At 45.0% G+C, this 17,231-nt stretch overlaps 1 protein-coding gene and 1 long non-coding RNA gene across 6 annotated transcripts in view; one reads left to right on the forward strand and one right to left on the reverse strand.

The window, feature by feature from the left end:
- The window catches only part of LOC148152009 (uncharacterized), a 146,780-nt gene that overhangs the window by 49,976 nt on the left and 79,573 nt on the right, over positions 1-17,231 (reverse strand). The window lies entirely within an intron of this gene.
- The window catches only part of LOC122539574 (dual specificity testis-specific protein kinase 1), a 134,044-nt gene that overhangs the window by 34,301 nt on the left and 82,512 nt on the right, over positions 1-17,231 (forward strand). The window contains exon 2 of the mRNA XM_043674568.2: positions 8,238-8,359. Within this exon, the coding sequence (XP_043530503.2) occupies positions 8,238-8,359 (122 nt within the window). The remainder of the gene's footprint in view (positions 1-8,237; positions 8,360-17,231) is intronic.

Below are 17,231 nucleotides of genomic sequence, written 5' to 3' on the forward strand. Positions count from 1 at the left end.
TCAGTGGGGGCACTTTACAATTGTGGGCACCCTTCTAATGTGGGAAGAGCAGCAGTCAGTGCATGCACAGCAAAATCCCACAGATGGCAAGAGATGAATGGCCAAATAACCAATGCTGTATGATTTATTCTCTCTCACACACACACACCTGTAGATATTAATCAAATTTTCTGATAAATTGCTCTTCCAGCCCTGCATTCTTTGCCTAAGTTCCTTTGCAAGTGCCAAGTGGCCCACTCTTAGTATTCCTAACCCAGGTACTGAGTTCTCCTTCACCTGCATTTTGTCCTAGTGATGGACATTAGGTGATCTCAACTCTACGACTCCGCAGTGAAGCAACCCTAAGCCAGACAGCAGCAGCTGCTGACAGACCACCTCAGGAGTCAGGCAAGCAGCCAACATGGCACTTTAAGGGTTAAATACAGGGGCGGACAGCAGAAAATTGTCTGATCAGATCAGGAGATTGAGGGATAATCTACTCCAGGTGTATAAAATGTTAAAAGGATTCGATAAGTCACGATTGGAGAAGCAATCACTCTATCAAAGGAATTGAGAACAAAAAAAGCTTAACATTAAAGCTGAGATGTCATTCGAGAGCAGAACAAGAAGTCACTTTTTCACACCAGACAGAAGTGTAAATATCTAATTCTTCCTGCCAAAAAATGTTCATACATTTTTAAATTTTATTTCATGTGGATGTCACTGCTTGGGCCAGCGTCCATTGCCCATCCTCAGTTGCCCCTTGATAAGGTGGCGGTGAGCTGCCGCCTTGAACCGCTGCAGTCCATGTGCTTTAGGTAGACCCAATTCCTCTGCCTCCACCGTATCTGCTCCCAGGAGGACCAGTTCCACCACAGAACACATCAGATAGCCTCCGTCTTCTTTAGAGACCGCAATTTCCCTTCCCACGTGGTTAAAGATGCCCTCCAACGCATCCCGCACCTCCACCCTCAGACCCCACCCCTCCAACTGTAATAAGGACAGAAGCCCTCTGGTCTTCACCTTCCACCCTACCAACCTTCACATAATCAAAATCATCTGCCGACATTTCCGCCACCTCCAAACGGACCCCACCACCAGGGATATATTTCCCTCCCCACCCCTTTCCGCCTTCCGCAAAGACCGTTCCCTCTGTGACTACCTGGTCAGTTCCACACCCCCCAACAACCCACCCTCCCGTCCTGGCACCTTCCCCTGCCACCGCAGGAATTGCAAAACCTGTGCCCACACCTTCTCCCTCCCCTCCATCCAAGGCTCCAAAGGAGCCTTCCACATCCATCAAAGTTTTACCTGCACATCACCAATATCATTTATTGTACCAGTTGCTCCCGATGCGGTCTCCTCTACATTGGGGAGACTGGACGCCTCCTAGCAGAGCGCTTTAGGGAACATCTCCGGGACACCCGCACCAATCAACCACACCGCCCCGTGGCCCAACATTTCAACTCCCCCTCCCACTCTGCCGAGGACATGGAGGTCCTGGGCCTCCTTCACCGCTGCTCCCTCACCATCCGATGCCTGGAGGAAGAACGCCTCATCTTCCGCCTCGGAACACTTCAACCCCAGGGCATCAATGTGGACTTCAACAGTTTCCTCATTTCCCCTTCTCCCACCTCACCCCAGTTCCAAACTTCCAGCTCAGCATTGTCCCCATGACTTGTCCTACCTGCCTATCTTCCTTTCCACCTATAATCTTCATCCCCACTCCCACTCACCTATTGTTACTCTATGCTACTTTCTCCCCACCCCCACCCTCCTCTCATTTATCTCTCCACCCTTCAGGCACTTTGCCTCTATTCCTGATGAAGGGATTTTGCCCGAAACGTCGATTCTCCTGCTCCTCGGATGCTGCCTGAACTGCTGTGCTTTTCCAGCACCACTCTAATCCAGAATCTGGTTTCCAGCATCTGCAGTCATTGTTTTTACCTTGTAGGTGGACCCACAATATCACTCAGGTGCTCATCCGTGCACAAATTTGGCCCAGTGACACTGGAGGGACAGCGAAATATTTTGAAGTAAGGATGGCAAGTGGCTTTGAGGGGAGCTTTAAAGGGATGGTGTTTCCATGTATCTACTGTCCTTGTTCTTCTAGATGATAGTGGTCATTGGTTTGGAACAGGAGGATCATGGGGATGGGGAAGTGTAAAGTGTGGAGGAGGTAATGGGGAGATCATGGGGAGATAGATGATGTTGGGGTTAATGGGGGAGATGTAAGGAGTTGGAATGGAGAGAAAATAGAGATGTATGGTGGGATTAGGAGAGGTATAAGGTATAGCGAGTTAATAGGGGAGATTTAGTGGGGTAATAGGGAAGCCATAAAGTATTGGGGGTAAGGGAGCAGGTGTAAGGTTTTGGGTGTGGTAATTGGGAGGTGATTTGTTTGGGGTGTGATGACAGAAGGGAGGAGGATGGGGATTGGGAAAGGGAAGAGAGTGAGGGGGAAGCAGGATGAGTCTGATGGAGGTGCCAACAGAGTAGACGGGCTAGGGCTGGATGGGTGGGATGGGAAGATGACTGTTTGGGGCTGTTGCTGTAATAACCGCACTTGAAGTAATCATTTGGTGAAAATTGACAGTTATTTATGCAACTTCCCCAGAAAGCGTTGAGAAACTGTTTGTTTGTTAAAATCTAGTAGTTACGAGACCGTTCCTTCTGCTCTTCTGATTTTCTACTGGAGCAGAATATTACTGGGTCGTCCCTGAGTCAGATGTTAAGAGTCAGAACCCAGTCACGACCCAATAACACATACCGCAGGCAGACAGTCCTGGAGTATTGTTGTGAAGGGTGCTCAGACAGTGCAGTACACCTTTAGTATCGCATTGCAGTCTCAGCTCGGTCATGGGCTGTAGAGAGGGACTTGGTACAATCTTCTGAGACAGAGTCAAGAGGGGGACTACTTGACCCCTGATTTGTAAAATAATAGAATGGGAATTTTTGATTCCAAATTAGCAAATGAATGGGAATTTTTGATTCCAAATTAGCAAAGAAAGATAGAATAAGTATGAATTGTTTACTGGTAGCTCGTGTTCAAAATCATGAGGAGGCTGGACAGTAGAGAAGGGGAGAATACTCAACCCATTGGTGAAGGAATCGAGAAAGAGTGGGTGCAGATTGAAGTGGTCGATGGGAGCCAATGGGAGGGAAAGCATATTTATGCAGTGAGAGCTTGGGTAAGGGATTGGACTGGGTTATGGGGAGAAGGTAGGGAAATGGCAATAGGTGAATTGCTTATTTGGAGGGCTGGCACAGACATGATGGGCCTCTCAGCCTCCTGTGCTGTAACAATTCTGTGATACTGATTTGATTCCAACACAATCCACAATCAGTGAAGTACTACTACGGATGTCGCCAACATAGGGAGTGTGGCAGCAAATTTGCACTTAGTAACATCCCACAAATGGTTATACGATATTGATTAGATTTTCTTTTCCAAGCGGCCCAGGATGCTGGGGAAAATTCCTCTGCTCTTCTCTGAAGTGTTCAGCATGGGACGTAAAGGAAAAAGGACAGGGGAGTGATGTATTTTTTAATTAGGTTGGGTTTGGCCTTGTCATGTTTTCATTCAGTTGTGCAGAGGAAGTGGGGGAGGGGAGTTCTATCAGGCAGTGCTGTGGTTCAGGGCTCAAACCAGAGTAAATTGAGCAGAGTATAAGTAGCACATCCAGACGGCACGTGTTTGGGAGCGGGGGGTGGGGGTTGTGGGGGGGGGGGGGTGGTGATGTTGGTGGTGGAGCTGAATGATTGCGAAATGATGCCTGGCAAAGCACATTTCTGAGCATTTCTACAAAAAAGGGAAGAGAGCTCTGTTGGTGGAAGCTCCCTGTGGAACTCTGGAGCTGTATGCACTTCACAGACAGAGCTTAATTGTTTTTTGTTTTAAAAATAACCACACACACACACACACCAGCTAAAATGAAAACATTCACACACATGCAGACACACATTCAAACACACATGCTCTCATGCATGCACTCAAATGCATGCTCACTCACACAGACATAAACACTCCTCCAACACACAAGCATGCTCATTCACTCCCTGAAACATATAATCGCCGGTGGATTCACACCAGCTTTCTTACCTGTGTGCGTACACACACACTCTGACTCATTTGTAAAGAAGCCATTGCGATGTGTGGGGTAAAAAAGTGAATAGTTTGGGTATGGAATATATTGCTTGGAAATGTGGTGGAGCCAGGTTCAATTGAGAAATTCAAGGATGATTATTGAAAAGTGTTAATGAGGAGAAAGAACAGAAGAAACGCATCATAAAATGTATGAACAGAGGTAGGCCATTCAGCCCATTGAACAGCTGTGATCATGGCTAATCTGATATTCCTCAACTCCACTTTCCTGCCTTTCTCCCATAACACTTAATTCCCTTATAGATTCAACTCTGTCCATCTCCACCCTGAATATATTTAATGACCCAGCTTTGACAGTACTCTACAGTAAAGAATTCCACCGATTCCCTACTCCCTGATGGCGGCACGGTGGCACAGTGGTTAGCACTGCTGCCTCACAGCACCAGAGACCCGGGTTCAATTCCCGCCTCAGGCGACTGACTGTGTGGAGTTTGCACATTCTCCCCGTGTCTGCGTGGGTTTCCTCCGGGTGCTCCGGTTTCCTCCCACAGTCCAAAGATGTGCAGGTCAGGTGAATTGGCCATGCTAAATTGCCTGTAATGTTAGGTGAAGAGGTGAATGTAGGGGAATGGGTCTGGGTGGGTTGCGCTTCGGCGGGTCGGTGTGGACTTGTTGGGCCGAAGGGCCTGTTTCCACACTGTAATCTAATCTAATCCAGTCTAAAAACAAATTCTTCATCATCTCTGTCATAAATGGCAGACTCTTTATCCAGAGGTGATGCTTCCTGGTTCTAAACTCTCTCTCTGACAAGGAGAAACAACCTCTTCACATCTTTCCTGTCAAGCCTCCTAAGAATCTTGTATATTTCGATTAGGACTTCTCTCATTTTCCTGTATTCCAGGTCCAACCTACGCCACTGTCACCGTAAAACAGTCCTTCCTTACCTGGGATCATCCGAGGGAACCTTCTCTGGACTGCCTCCGATGCTAGTATAACTTTCCTTCGATAAAGGACCCAAGCTATTAACTGTATTCCAGCTGTGGTCTGACTAGTACCTTGTATAGTTTTAGCAAAATCTCCCTTCTTTATACTCCATTCACTTTGAAATAAAGGCCAACAGTCCGTTTGCCTTCCCTATTACCTGTTGGATGTGTGGTTGGACCAAAGAGTCTGTTTCCATGCTGACTGACTCCATGGCTCCCAAATTACTTTGTTCTGTAGTTTTCTGTAGTCTTTCTCCATTTAAGTAATATTCAGCTCCTCTATTCTTCCTGCCAAAGTGCACAACCTCACGTTTTCCCACACTCCATTCCATCTGCAAAGTTTTTGCCTGTTCATATATCTTGCCTGTGTCCCTCTGCAGGCTCTGTGTTACCCTTACCACTTGCCTTTCCACATATATTTCTGTTATCTGCAAACCTGGCTACAGTACATTCACTTTCCTGTTCTGAGTTATTAATATAGATTGTAAGTAACTGTGAACCCAGCACTGATCCCTGTGGCAACCCACTAGTTGAAGGTTGCTATCCTGAAAATTCTCCCCTTTTATCCCATCTTACTGTTTTTTCTGTTAATAGCCAATCCTCTATCCGTGCTAATATACTACCTCCAAACCTTGGATTCTTTTCTTTTTAAGTAGCTTAATGTGTGATACCTTATCAAATGCCTTCTGAAAATCCAAGTATTCCACTGATCTCCGCTTTGATCTGGGGGATGTGTAGATACCCATATCGGCAGCATTGTGGCTAAGAGTGGGTGTTAGTGTGGCTCAGCGATAGTGTCTGTGCAATCATTATAAAGTTAATAGAAAGTAAATATAAATAGAACAACTTCTTGATAAGTGTCAATATTTATGTTCTGGTGTTCTACCAAGTTGACACTTTGTGGTTTTGCCTGTACCAGGCTGTGTTTTGCTCGGTTTTTGAACATTTGTTTTTTATATTGTCCACACTCATGTTAATCAGGAAAGGTAAGGTTATCCAGCACTTTCAAATTTCATATCACCAGCATCTGCAGTACTTTGTTTTTATTTAAGATGAGGACTTCTTTTGGTTTTAGAGTTACGGAGTCATACAACACGAAAACAGACTCATTGGTCCAACTCATCGATGCTGACCAGCTATCCTAAATTTAATCTAGTCCCACTTGCCAGCACTGGCCCATATTCCTTTAAACACTTATTCATGTCTTTTAAATATTGCAATTGTACCAGCCTCCACCACTTCCTCTGGCATCTCATTCCATACCTGCACCACCTTTTACATGAAAAAGTTGCCCCTGAGGTTTTTAAATCTTTTCCCCTCTCACCCGAATTGTAGGCCCTCTAATTTTGGACTCCCTGATCCCAGGAAAAAGACCTTGGCCATTCACCTATCCATGCCCTTCATGATTTTGTAAACCTCTATAAGGTCACCCCTCAGCCTCCAACGCTCCAGGGAAAACAGCCCCAGCCTATTCAACCTCTCTCTATACCTCAAATTCTCCAATCCTGGCGACATCCTTGTAAATCTTTTCTGAACCCTTTCAAGTTTCACAACATCTTTCCGATAGGAAGGAGACCAGAATTGCAAACAATATTCCAACAGTAGCCTACCCAATGCCTCCGCAACATGACTTCCCAGCTCCTGTACTCTGTGCTCTGACTAATAAAGGAAGGCATACTAAACACCGCCTTCACTATACTATCTACCTGTGACTCCACTTTCAAGGAATTATGAACCTCCACTCCGAGATCTCTATTCAGCAACGCTCTCCCGGATCTTACCATTAAGTGTATAAGTCCTTTTCTGATTTGCCTTTCCAAAATGCAGCACATCATATTTATCTAAATTAAACTCTATCTGTCACTCCTTTGGCCCATTGGCCCATCTGATCAAGATCCCTTTGTACTCTGAGGTAACCATCTTCACTGTCCACTCCATCTCCAATTTTGATGTCATCAGCAAACTTGCTAACTATACCACCTATGTTCACATCCAAATCATTTATATAAATGAAAAAAGCAGTGGATCCAGCACCAATCCTTGTGACACACCACTGGTCACTGGCCTCCAATCTGAAAAGCAACTCTCTACCACCAACCTCTGTCTTCTACCTTCAAGCCAGTTCTGTATCTGAATGGCTCATTCTTTTGCTATCTGTGTCTAGAGTGGCCTGAAACAAAGACACTGATCAACTAACCACAAGAGGATTAGAGATCATCACCTCACCCTGACCTGGTCAGTTCTGAAACCTTATTGTTAAGGGGCGATGAAAGCCCTGAAAAGATGTAATCAGCCTCGGATGGGTTGAGGCTGGGTCACCATTTGGGTGTGTTTGTCACTCTCCTGATTCCTCCCCCTCACCAACTTGTCTTTGGCTATTTCATTCATGTGATTTTGATAGAACAGGCAAAGATACCATGTAATACCCATCCCTAATTGCTCTTGAAGGTGGAGGTGTGCTGCCTTCTGGAAGTGCTGGTGGCTATTTACTGTAGGTTTATCCACAATGGCCTTAGGGAGATAATTCCAGGATTTTGACCCATCGCCAGTGAAGGAATGGTGATCTATTTCCAAGTCAGGATGTTGGTGGCTTGAAGGGGATCTTGCAGGTGGTGATGTTCTCATGTATCTGCTGCCCTTCTCCTTCTAGAAAGAAATAGTCGTGGGTTTGGAAGGTGCTGTTTGAGAATCTTTGGTGAATCTCTGCATCTTGTAGTAGTATACACTGTTGTGACTGAGCGTTGGTGGTGGAGGGAGTGGATGCTTGTGAATATGGTGCCAGTCAAGTTTATTTTCTGGATGGTGTCAAGCTTCCTGAGTATTGCTGAGCAACAGATGGGCTTTTCCATCACGTCAGTAGTATTGTGATCGTCAATACGGAGACTAGTTTGGTATTATTTAAATTTCCCAACTCAATGTTGGAATGTAAGCTTATGTCTCTAGATTAGTTTAGGATATCGAGTCTGCATGGTCGAGATGGATCAAAGGGTCTGTTTCCGTGCTGTACGTCTATGAAAGTCCAGAATTCTGGAATACCAGTGCTCTTGCTTCCCCTCGCTGTACACAATGTTGAGGTGTTTTGGATGGTATCTGATTAACCTACTAGTGGACTAGGTTATGATTTGGTGACCTCCTGGATTACTGCTGTAACAATCCGTGTCTCTCCACAGGTGCGACACCGGATATCTGGGCAAGTGATGGTTCTCAAGATGAACAAGCTGCCGAGCAACCGTGCCAACATGCTTCGCGAAGTGCAGCTGATGAATCGGCTCTCACACCCCAACATTCTGCGGTGAGCTGTTTGCTGTTTATTTCTCCATGTCTCTCTGTCACATTCCTCTCTCCCTAAAACACACAATCTCAACTTTAGTTCTGCATTGGTCGCAAAGTATCACTTGGTAAGGCCAGCATTTGCTGTCCATGTTTTCTTGGGGCAGTTGGTGCTGAGGGAGCTTCCTTGTGAAGCTGTCATGGTGTAGGTCAGACTATGAAGGATATTCAAGCGACTTGATTCAGCGACCAGTGAAGGAGTGACTGCTGTATGTCAACGTCAGGATGGTTTATGCCTTTTTGGAGACCGAGGGAATGACCTTCCACCACCCTCCTCCGCTCCCCCTTGCCAAATACTGCTGTCTGTGACTTTCCAGATTGTACAAATTGCAGGTTTGGGATTTCTTGCATTTTTCTTGGTTGCCCTATCCCCAGTGCTTCCTTTGATAATATTCGGTGTGTATCTCATTCAATCCGCCTCAACATTTTTTCACAACGAATATACTTCCTTTCCCCTGGGGCAGTGAGTCCTTGAACATGTTGAGAGAGACAGGCTTCAGGAGTGTAGGGGAATCAAAGGTTATGAGGAGCAGGTAGAATAGTGGAGTTAATGTTAATGCCCAATCAGCCATGACCTTATTGAATAGGAAGTAGGCTCAAGGGACTGAATGGCCTACTGTTAGGGAGGTGGTGGCTTAGTGGCAATGTAACTGGACTAGTAACCAGAACCTGATTTAATATTCTGGGTACATGGGTTCAAATCCCATCAGGACAATTGAATTCAATGAAAATCTGGAATAAAAAGCTAGTCTAACAGTGACCATTAAACTATTGCTAATTGTCATTTAAAAAAATCTGTTTCACTAGTGTCATTTAGGGGAAGGGAATCCTCTGTCAGTCCTCCGACTGAGCAGCATTTAGTTCTCCAATTTCAAATAACCTCCCTTCCCATCCCCCTTCTTTTCCATTCCACTTACTGACCCTTCCTTCCAGCTACCAACCGGATTCATTCCTCCCATCGACCAACCAGGTTGTACCCTTCACCTGAATTCACCTATCACTACTTCACCACTTTGCCCTTCTCCCCTCTCCACACCCCCCCCCCCACCACCACCCCTCCCCCACACTTTTATCTGCAACTCCCTTCACCCCCACCCCCAGTCCTGAAGAAGATTGGCTTCTCCTCCACCTCCTGATGCTACCTGGCTTCCAGCATCGTGCCTGTCAACTTTGGATTCCAACGCGTGCAGTTTTTTTTTTGTCCTTGCCTGGTTTGGTCTGCATGTGACTCCAGATCTGTAGCAGTGTGGCTGAGTCTTAACTGCCCTCTGGACGTTTAGCAATGGGTAATAAATGCTGGTCCAGCTGGCAACACCTATATCCCATTAACAAATAAAGAAAACTCCTGCTCCTATTTCCCACAATCTGCCTACATGTTGAGTTTGTACAGGACATTGATGAAGCCTCTTCTGGATTACTGTGTTCAGTTCTGGTTGCCCAGTAAGAGGATGGGTATTATTAAAGTGGAGAGAGTTCAGGATGTTGCCCACTAAAGATTTAAGTTATCAAGAAAGGCTGGAACTTTTTTCACTGGAGCAGGAGGTTGAGAGGTGACCTTATCGAGGTTTATAAAATCATGAGGTATAGATAGGATTAATGTAAGGTGTCTTTTCCCTAGGATGGGGGATTTCAAGACTAGGTACCGCATTTTTAAGGTGAGTAGAGAGAGGTTTTAAAAAAGACATGAGGAGTAAATACAAGGTGGCTTGTGTGTGGAATGAATTTTCTGAGGAAGTGGTGGATGTGGGTATAATTACAGCATTTAAAAGACACTTCGATAAGTGCATGAAAAGGAAAGGTTTGGACGGATGTGGGCCAGGAGCAAGCAGGTCAGACAGTTCTATTCACCACAAGGATGTGGAAGCTTTGGAGAGGGTACAGAAACAATTTACCAGGATGTTGCCTGGTATTAGCTATGAGGAGAGATTGAGCAAATTTGGTTTGTTTTCACTTGAATGTCAGAGGCTGAGGGGTGACCTGATAGAAGCTTACAAAATTGAGAGGCCTGGATAGAAAGGATAGTTGGAGTCTTATTTTGTTTCCAAGAGTACGAATACCAATTACCAGGGGACATAGGTTTAACGGAGAAGAGGATAAGTTTAAAGGCGATGTGACCGGCAGGTTTTTTTTTTACATCGAGAGTAGCAAATGTTTGGAATGGCAGAGGGGATAGTGAAGGAGGATATAATAGCAACATTTTAAGAGGTATCTTGACAAATGCATAAATAAGGATACATACGACGTAGAGGCAAAAGGTTTTTAATTCAGAATGGTGTCGTGTGTCAGTGCAGTCTTGGTTGGCTGAAGAGCCTGTTCCTATGCTGAACTGTTTCTTATTCTTTTAGGTTAGAATGTGTACAGTATGGCAACAGGCCCTTCGTCCCAACAAGTCCACACCGACCCTCCGAAAAGTAAACCACCCAGACCCATTCCCCTACTTACCCCTGACCAATGCACCTAACAATGTAGGCAATTTATCATGACCAATTCACCTGACCTGCACATCTTTGGATTGTGGGAGGAAACTGGTGCACCCGGAGGAAACCCACATGGGGAGAATGTGCAAACTCCACACAGTCTCCTGAGGCAGGAATTGAACCTGCGTCCCTGGAGCTGTGAGGCAGCAGTGCTAACCACTGAGCCTCTGTGCCACCCCTGTCTAACTGATGGGACAGTTTGGGCTGAATTTGGAGTCTCATATACCACCTACCCATCCCTAAAACCACACCACTTCTGACAGTGCAGCCACTCCCTCAATGGAGGGAAAATTTGATATTCATCCTCCCATCCTGAAGGGGGACTTGAACACACATCGTCCTGAATTCTGACAAACCATAATTCCACAGCAAGCTGATGTTTCCAGAGGCAGGGAGTGAAAAGGGCACGTGGAGCCAATCAGCAAGGCTGAAGAAAAATCATGGAAGTAATGAAGGAGATGAGAGAAGTCTGGGGTTTTAAAAAAAAACACACTGAACTGCAGATGCTGGAAATCAGACACAAAACCAGAAATTACTGGAAAAGCTTCGTGAGTCTGGCGCATCTATGGGGGTGAAATCAGTTAGCATTTCGTGTCCAGTGACCTTTCCTCAGAACTGATAAGTCTGGGGTTGCTTTCTTTAGAGGGGGGGGGGGGAAGGCTGAGGAGGAATATGATTGAAGTGTACAGAATTCTGAGGGGCAAAGACAGGGTAGAAATGGAGAAACATTTCCCTTCTATTAAAGAGGGGTCAGTAACTGGAGGGCACAGGAGTTGGAGGTATAGAGGGGATTTGAAAAAAATGTCATCCTGTGCAGAGTGGTGGGTATCTGGAACTCGCTGGCTAAATGTTTGGTAGAGATGGGAACCTTCAATATTTTTAATGAAGACTTTAAATACCTTTGCATATAAGATTAGGGGCCATGTGCTGGAAAATGGGATTTAAATAGATGGATGTTTGATGACCAGCACAGACACGATAGGCCAAAGGTTCTGAACCTGTGCTCTGAAAATCCTGACTGTTTAGTGTAAAAGACAAAGAAAGGACCTGCATTCTAGCAGTGCCGACATACCTTCCAGACATCTCCGAGCCATATATGCAACAAACTGCATTTACCATAAGACCATGAGGCAGGAGCAGAAGTAGGCCATTCAGCCCATCGAGTTTGATCCAAGCATTCATTGCGATTGTGGCTTTTTGAAATGTAATGTAGAAATGTAATGCAGCCAATTTCCACACAAGATACCACAATCTGCCAGAATAAACCACCAGATAATATATTTATTCACTGATACTGAATAAGGTGTAATCTCCACTGTCTGGCTTCAAAAAAAGCACCATGGCTCCTTTCGAGGCCACCCCAGGCGGGTGGGGGTTGGGGGGAGGCAGGGATGTGTGTGGGGGAAAGTGATCTCTTGTCCATCTGAAAGACTGTGCCTCTGGCAGTGTGGTGCTCCCTCAGTACTGCAGTGAAGGAGCAGTTTGGACTTGTCAGGAGAAAGAAGTTATATTCAATGAGGCTGGAGGTGCGATGAGATTTTGTAAAACAATCTCGAGTCTCTAGGCAAGGGTTATTAATTCTAAAGGCTGAAATCAATATTTTCCCTCCACTGTTTTGATGAGAGGTGACAACTTGTTGATAATTGGAGTAATTTGGTCCACTCTCCTATTTTAAACCCACGTACAGTACAGCTATCCTGAAATAAAAACTGTGCTGGAGAAACTCAGCAGGTCTGGCAACATCTGTTGAAAGCGAAACAAAGTTAATGTCTTGCTTCTGATGTGACTCTTCTCCATTTGTGTTCTTCGGACACAGGGCTGTGCTATAGGGACGTATATTATTTACCAGCATGTACCGCTCCTGTGTGTGGCTCTACAGCAACATTACATTGTGGAGATGTGGTCAGCCTTTACATCCGAGCCAGAACCAGGCTGTGAGTGTAATTAAATCCTTGTTGTAGAGCTCAGATATCCCACTGCAGTTTATAAAACATACAAAGTGATTTAAATTGCCAGACGCTGAGCCCTGTCAGAGCCTTCTCAATCTAAGTGCAGATGGTTGTGAAGGGTAGAACAGGTGCTAACTCGACCATGTGCTGCAGCTCTGTGAGCTGCTCTCTCACGTTGTGACGGATGGTTCCGGCGACCCAAGCCCACAATCCGGGCTGATGTTCCTGGAGCAGTAATGAAGGGGTGCAGCACTGTCACGCACTCCACCTTTCAGATAAACTCTCACCCACCTACCCTCTCAGGTAAAACATAGAAAATAGGAGGAGTAGGCCGTTTGGCCCCTCTGGCATGCTCCACCATTCAATGTGATCATGGCTGATCAGCCAACTCGTTAGAATTTGGAATCTGCTGCAGACGGATTTAAATCGATCTTCAGTTCTGAAAGATTTGGTAGTTATCTGTAAGGAGATTTGCAGGGTGAATGGAGCCAGAAGAGTTGCTCTTGCAGAGAGCTGGGTAGATCTCTGATTTACAGCATCTGCAGTTCTTTCACTTTTTAGATCGTAATCTATTCAATAGGAAAAGTATGCACAGGGGACACAGTGGCATTTAGTAACTATAGAATCCCCACAGTGTGGAAGCAGGCCATTTGGCCCATTGAGTCCAGCCAACCCTCTGAACAGCGTCCCACTCAGACCCACATCCCTGTAACCCTGCTTTTCCCATGCACATCCGTGGATAATATGAGCAATTTAGCATGGCCAATGCACATAACCTGCACATCTTTCAACTGTTGGAGGAAACCAGAACACTTGGACGAAACCCACGCAGATACTGGGAGGGTGTGTAAACTCCACACAGACAAAGGTGGAATCAAACCTGGGTCCTTGGTGTTGTGAGGCAGCAGTGCTAACCATTATGCTGCATGGTGGCTCAATGTCATTGAACTAGCGATCCAGAGGCCCAGATTAATGCTCTTGGACAGGAATTGACCTAGCAACACTAAAGGAATGGTGATAAATTTCCAAATCAGGATGGTGAGTGGATTGGAGGGGAACTTGCAGGGGGTGGTGCTCCCATATATCTACTGTATTTAGCATTCTAAATGAGAGTCGTTGTGGATTTGGAAGGTGCTGTCTGAGGAGACTTGGTAAATTTCTGCAGGCATCTTCAAGATGGGACTTGCTGCTGCTATTGTCAACTTTTTGAAAGGGTAGGTGGAAAGGGGAGGCAGTTTTGTTAGCACAGGCAGGAATAAATGCAAATACAGGAAATTATCTTGGATCAGCAAATGTCTAATCCATATGGGTGGAAGTAAGAAATAACTACGGCAAAAAGACACCAATGAGAGTATCTATATGGTTGGACAGAGAATGGATCAGAAGGTTGTACAAGCATGTTAAAAAATGCTTATGGGTGACATTAATTTTCATTTGGTTGGACAGTCAGATTGATAGAGGAAACCATGAATTCTTCCTCATGAAGTGTATTTGAGACAGTTTCTGAGAACAATATACTGTGGATCCAGCCAGGGATCAGGCTATTTTTGGATCTGGTGATGTATGTTTAATAAATGATGTCAGACTGAAAGATCACCTAGGAAACAGTGACCATAGCATGGTAGAATTTAGCATTCATTTTGTGAGGGAAGAACTTGTGTTGGAAACAACTGAGCTAAACTTAAATAAGGGTAATTACAAAGGAATGAGGGCTGAACTAGCTGGAGTGAACTGGGAAAGGACTTTAGCAGCAAAAGTGGTTGAGGAACAATGGTTTTTAAGTTCATGGCTTACAGCAAAGACATATCTCAGTGAGGAAGAAGGATTCTAGGATTGAGGTAAGCCAACCATGATTAAACCGGGAAGTTAAGGATAACAACACACTGAAAGAAAAAAAGTGTGTTGAGGCAAAGGTTAGTGGTAAACCAGAGAGTTGGTAAAGTTTCAAAAACCAAAAGATGATCAAAAACATATTAAAGAGGGAGAAGATAAACTTTATGAATAAACTTGCAAGTAAGATCAAAATGCACATCAAATCATCAAGATGGATACCAGCTGAGGTTACCACAAAGGTGTAGGTCAGAGTGGTGCTGGAAAAGCACAGCGGGTCAGGCAGCATCTGAGGAGTAGGAAAATCGACGTTTTCGGCAAAAGCCCTTCACCAGGATTGAAGGCAGGGAGCCTCCGGAGTGGAGAGATAAATGCCATTTATCTGCCTGACCCGCTGTGCTTTACCAGCACTACTGGAATCCAGACTCTGATTTCCAGCATCTGCAGTCCTCAATTTTGTCTAGTTACCATGAAGGTCCCTCCTTCTCAATCTCTTGCCTCATGTGAGGCACAATGACTTTAGGTTAAACTCTCTAGTTGTCTCTCTCTAACAAGAGAGTAGGCCTAATCAGTAACCTTGGGTCTACCTACAACACATGGACTGCAGTGGTTCAAGAAGCCAGCTTACCACCACCTCTGTAAGGGTAACTAGGGGCAGGCAATAAGTGCTGACCCAGCAAACGATGCCCACATCCTAAGAATAAAACAAAAATAAAACTTAAAAATAGCTATTCACTTCCTTTCTGCTAATGTCACTTAAGTTTAGGGAAGTTTCTAACTGTTTCACTCAACTCTTGTTATCTTAATTTTTTTCAGTCTCCTACTTCCTCATATAACTCCCTAAATTTTGAGATAAGGAACATCTCTATGTTGTTAAACTCATGGCCGACCAGTGATGCCACAATTAGAATTTTTCTCTGTTTTTCATCTCAAATGCAGCTAGGCTGCTGTTTCTATTTCTAATCAGGTCATCCCTAAAACGATACGTGTGTTTATGCTCTGCTCAAGTCTTTTTTCCCATCTTTCCTCATCAAAATCTTCAGCATTTCCCTGTCTTCCTGTCTTCCTCAGAGGCTGGTCTCCCTTCCCATTAGACGTGTTAATACCATTTGGTGGCATGGTTGCTCAGTGGTTAGCACTGCTGTCTCACAACGCCAGGGACCCAGGTTCGATTTTTTTCCCCCCTCAGGCAACCTTCTGTGTGGGGTTTGCACGTTCTCCCTATGTATGTGTGGGCTTCTAATCCAAAGATATGCAGGTTAGGTGGAATGGCCATGGGAAATGCAGGATTACAGGGACCGGATGGATGTGGGTGGGATGCTCTTCAGAGGGTTGGTATAGACGCAATTGACCAAATGGCCAGCTATGATTTCACTTCAACTGTTCAGGAATTCACCAACGATCCTTTGACAGCTCCTTCCAAACCTATGAACACTTCTACCTCAAAGGACAATGCTAGCAGAGACGTGGAACACCACCCTCTGCAATCAGGCCAAAACATCGAAAGTTACAAAGAAGGAGTTGGATATAATTCTTCGGTCTAAAAGGATCAAAGGATATAGGGGAGAAAGTGGGAATGGTGTACTGAATTAGATGATCAGTCATGATCATGTTGAATGTGGGAGCAGACTCAATGGGCTGAATGGCCTACTTCTGTTACTATTTTCTAATGCTTTTATATGACTCCAGGCACACAGCAATGTGAGTGACTCTTAACTACCTTCTGTAATGCCCTGCCAAGCCACTCAGTCCAAGGCAGTTAGGGATGACCAACAAATGGTGGCATTGACAGCGACTCCAAGGTCCCATGGAAGAATTCAGCTTTCAGTTCTCTGGAGAATAGAGCCCAGCCTGATCAGTTGATTCTGATAGCTATAACGGCTTAGCTCTAGCAGGATCTGTGTACATGTTGTTTTCACTTTTCCCAATGCTGCTGTAGATATTTTTCTAACTGCCATTTTCTAACTGACACTGTTACACACCTGTTGTGCTATATCCTTTTCATAACATGCAGACCAATATTGGTCCCCATAACTCCAAGTGTTGCTCAACTAAAGTTCTGGACACATGAAATCAAGTCTTTTTTTTTAAATCTGTCTCAATGAATGAAAAACCCCATTGTTCATTTCAAAATTTTTTTTAATATTTAACGACTTTTTTCTGACTTCAGAGTCTTCATTGGAAAGAGAGCATTTTGTTTCAGATCAACTCATCAGTCCCATTTGGAGTTGACAATTTAGGATGTCCTTGCATGAAATTATGGATCTCTTGTCCTGACAACCTACAACAAGATCAGAGTCCCAGAACAGATCTCTGTGGAACACCACTGCTCACCGAGCTCCAGGCTGAATACTTTCCATCTACCACCACCCTCAGTCTTAGATTACTTACAGTGTGGAAACAGGCCCTTCAGCCCAACAAGTCCACACCAACCCTCTGAAGAGCAACCCACCCAGACCCATTCCCCTACATTTACCCCTTCACCTAACACTACAGTCAATTCACCTAACCTGCACATTTTTGGACTGTGGGAGGAAACCGGAGCACCCGGAGGAAACCCACGCAGACACTGGGAGAA

Source organism: Chiloscyllium plagiosum, unplaced genomic scaffold, assembly GCF_037043375.1.
Source record: "Chiloscyllium plagiosum isolate Xiang-an unplaced genomic scaffold, Cpla_swu_hap1 HiC_scaffold_2, whole genome shotgun sequence".
Taxonomy (NCBI): Eukaryota; Metazoa; Chordata; class Chondrichthyes; order Orectolobiformes; family Hemiscylliidae; genus Chiloscyllium; species Chiloscyllium plagiosum.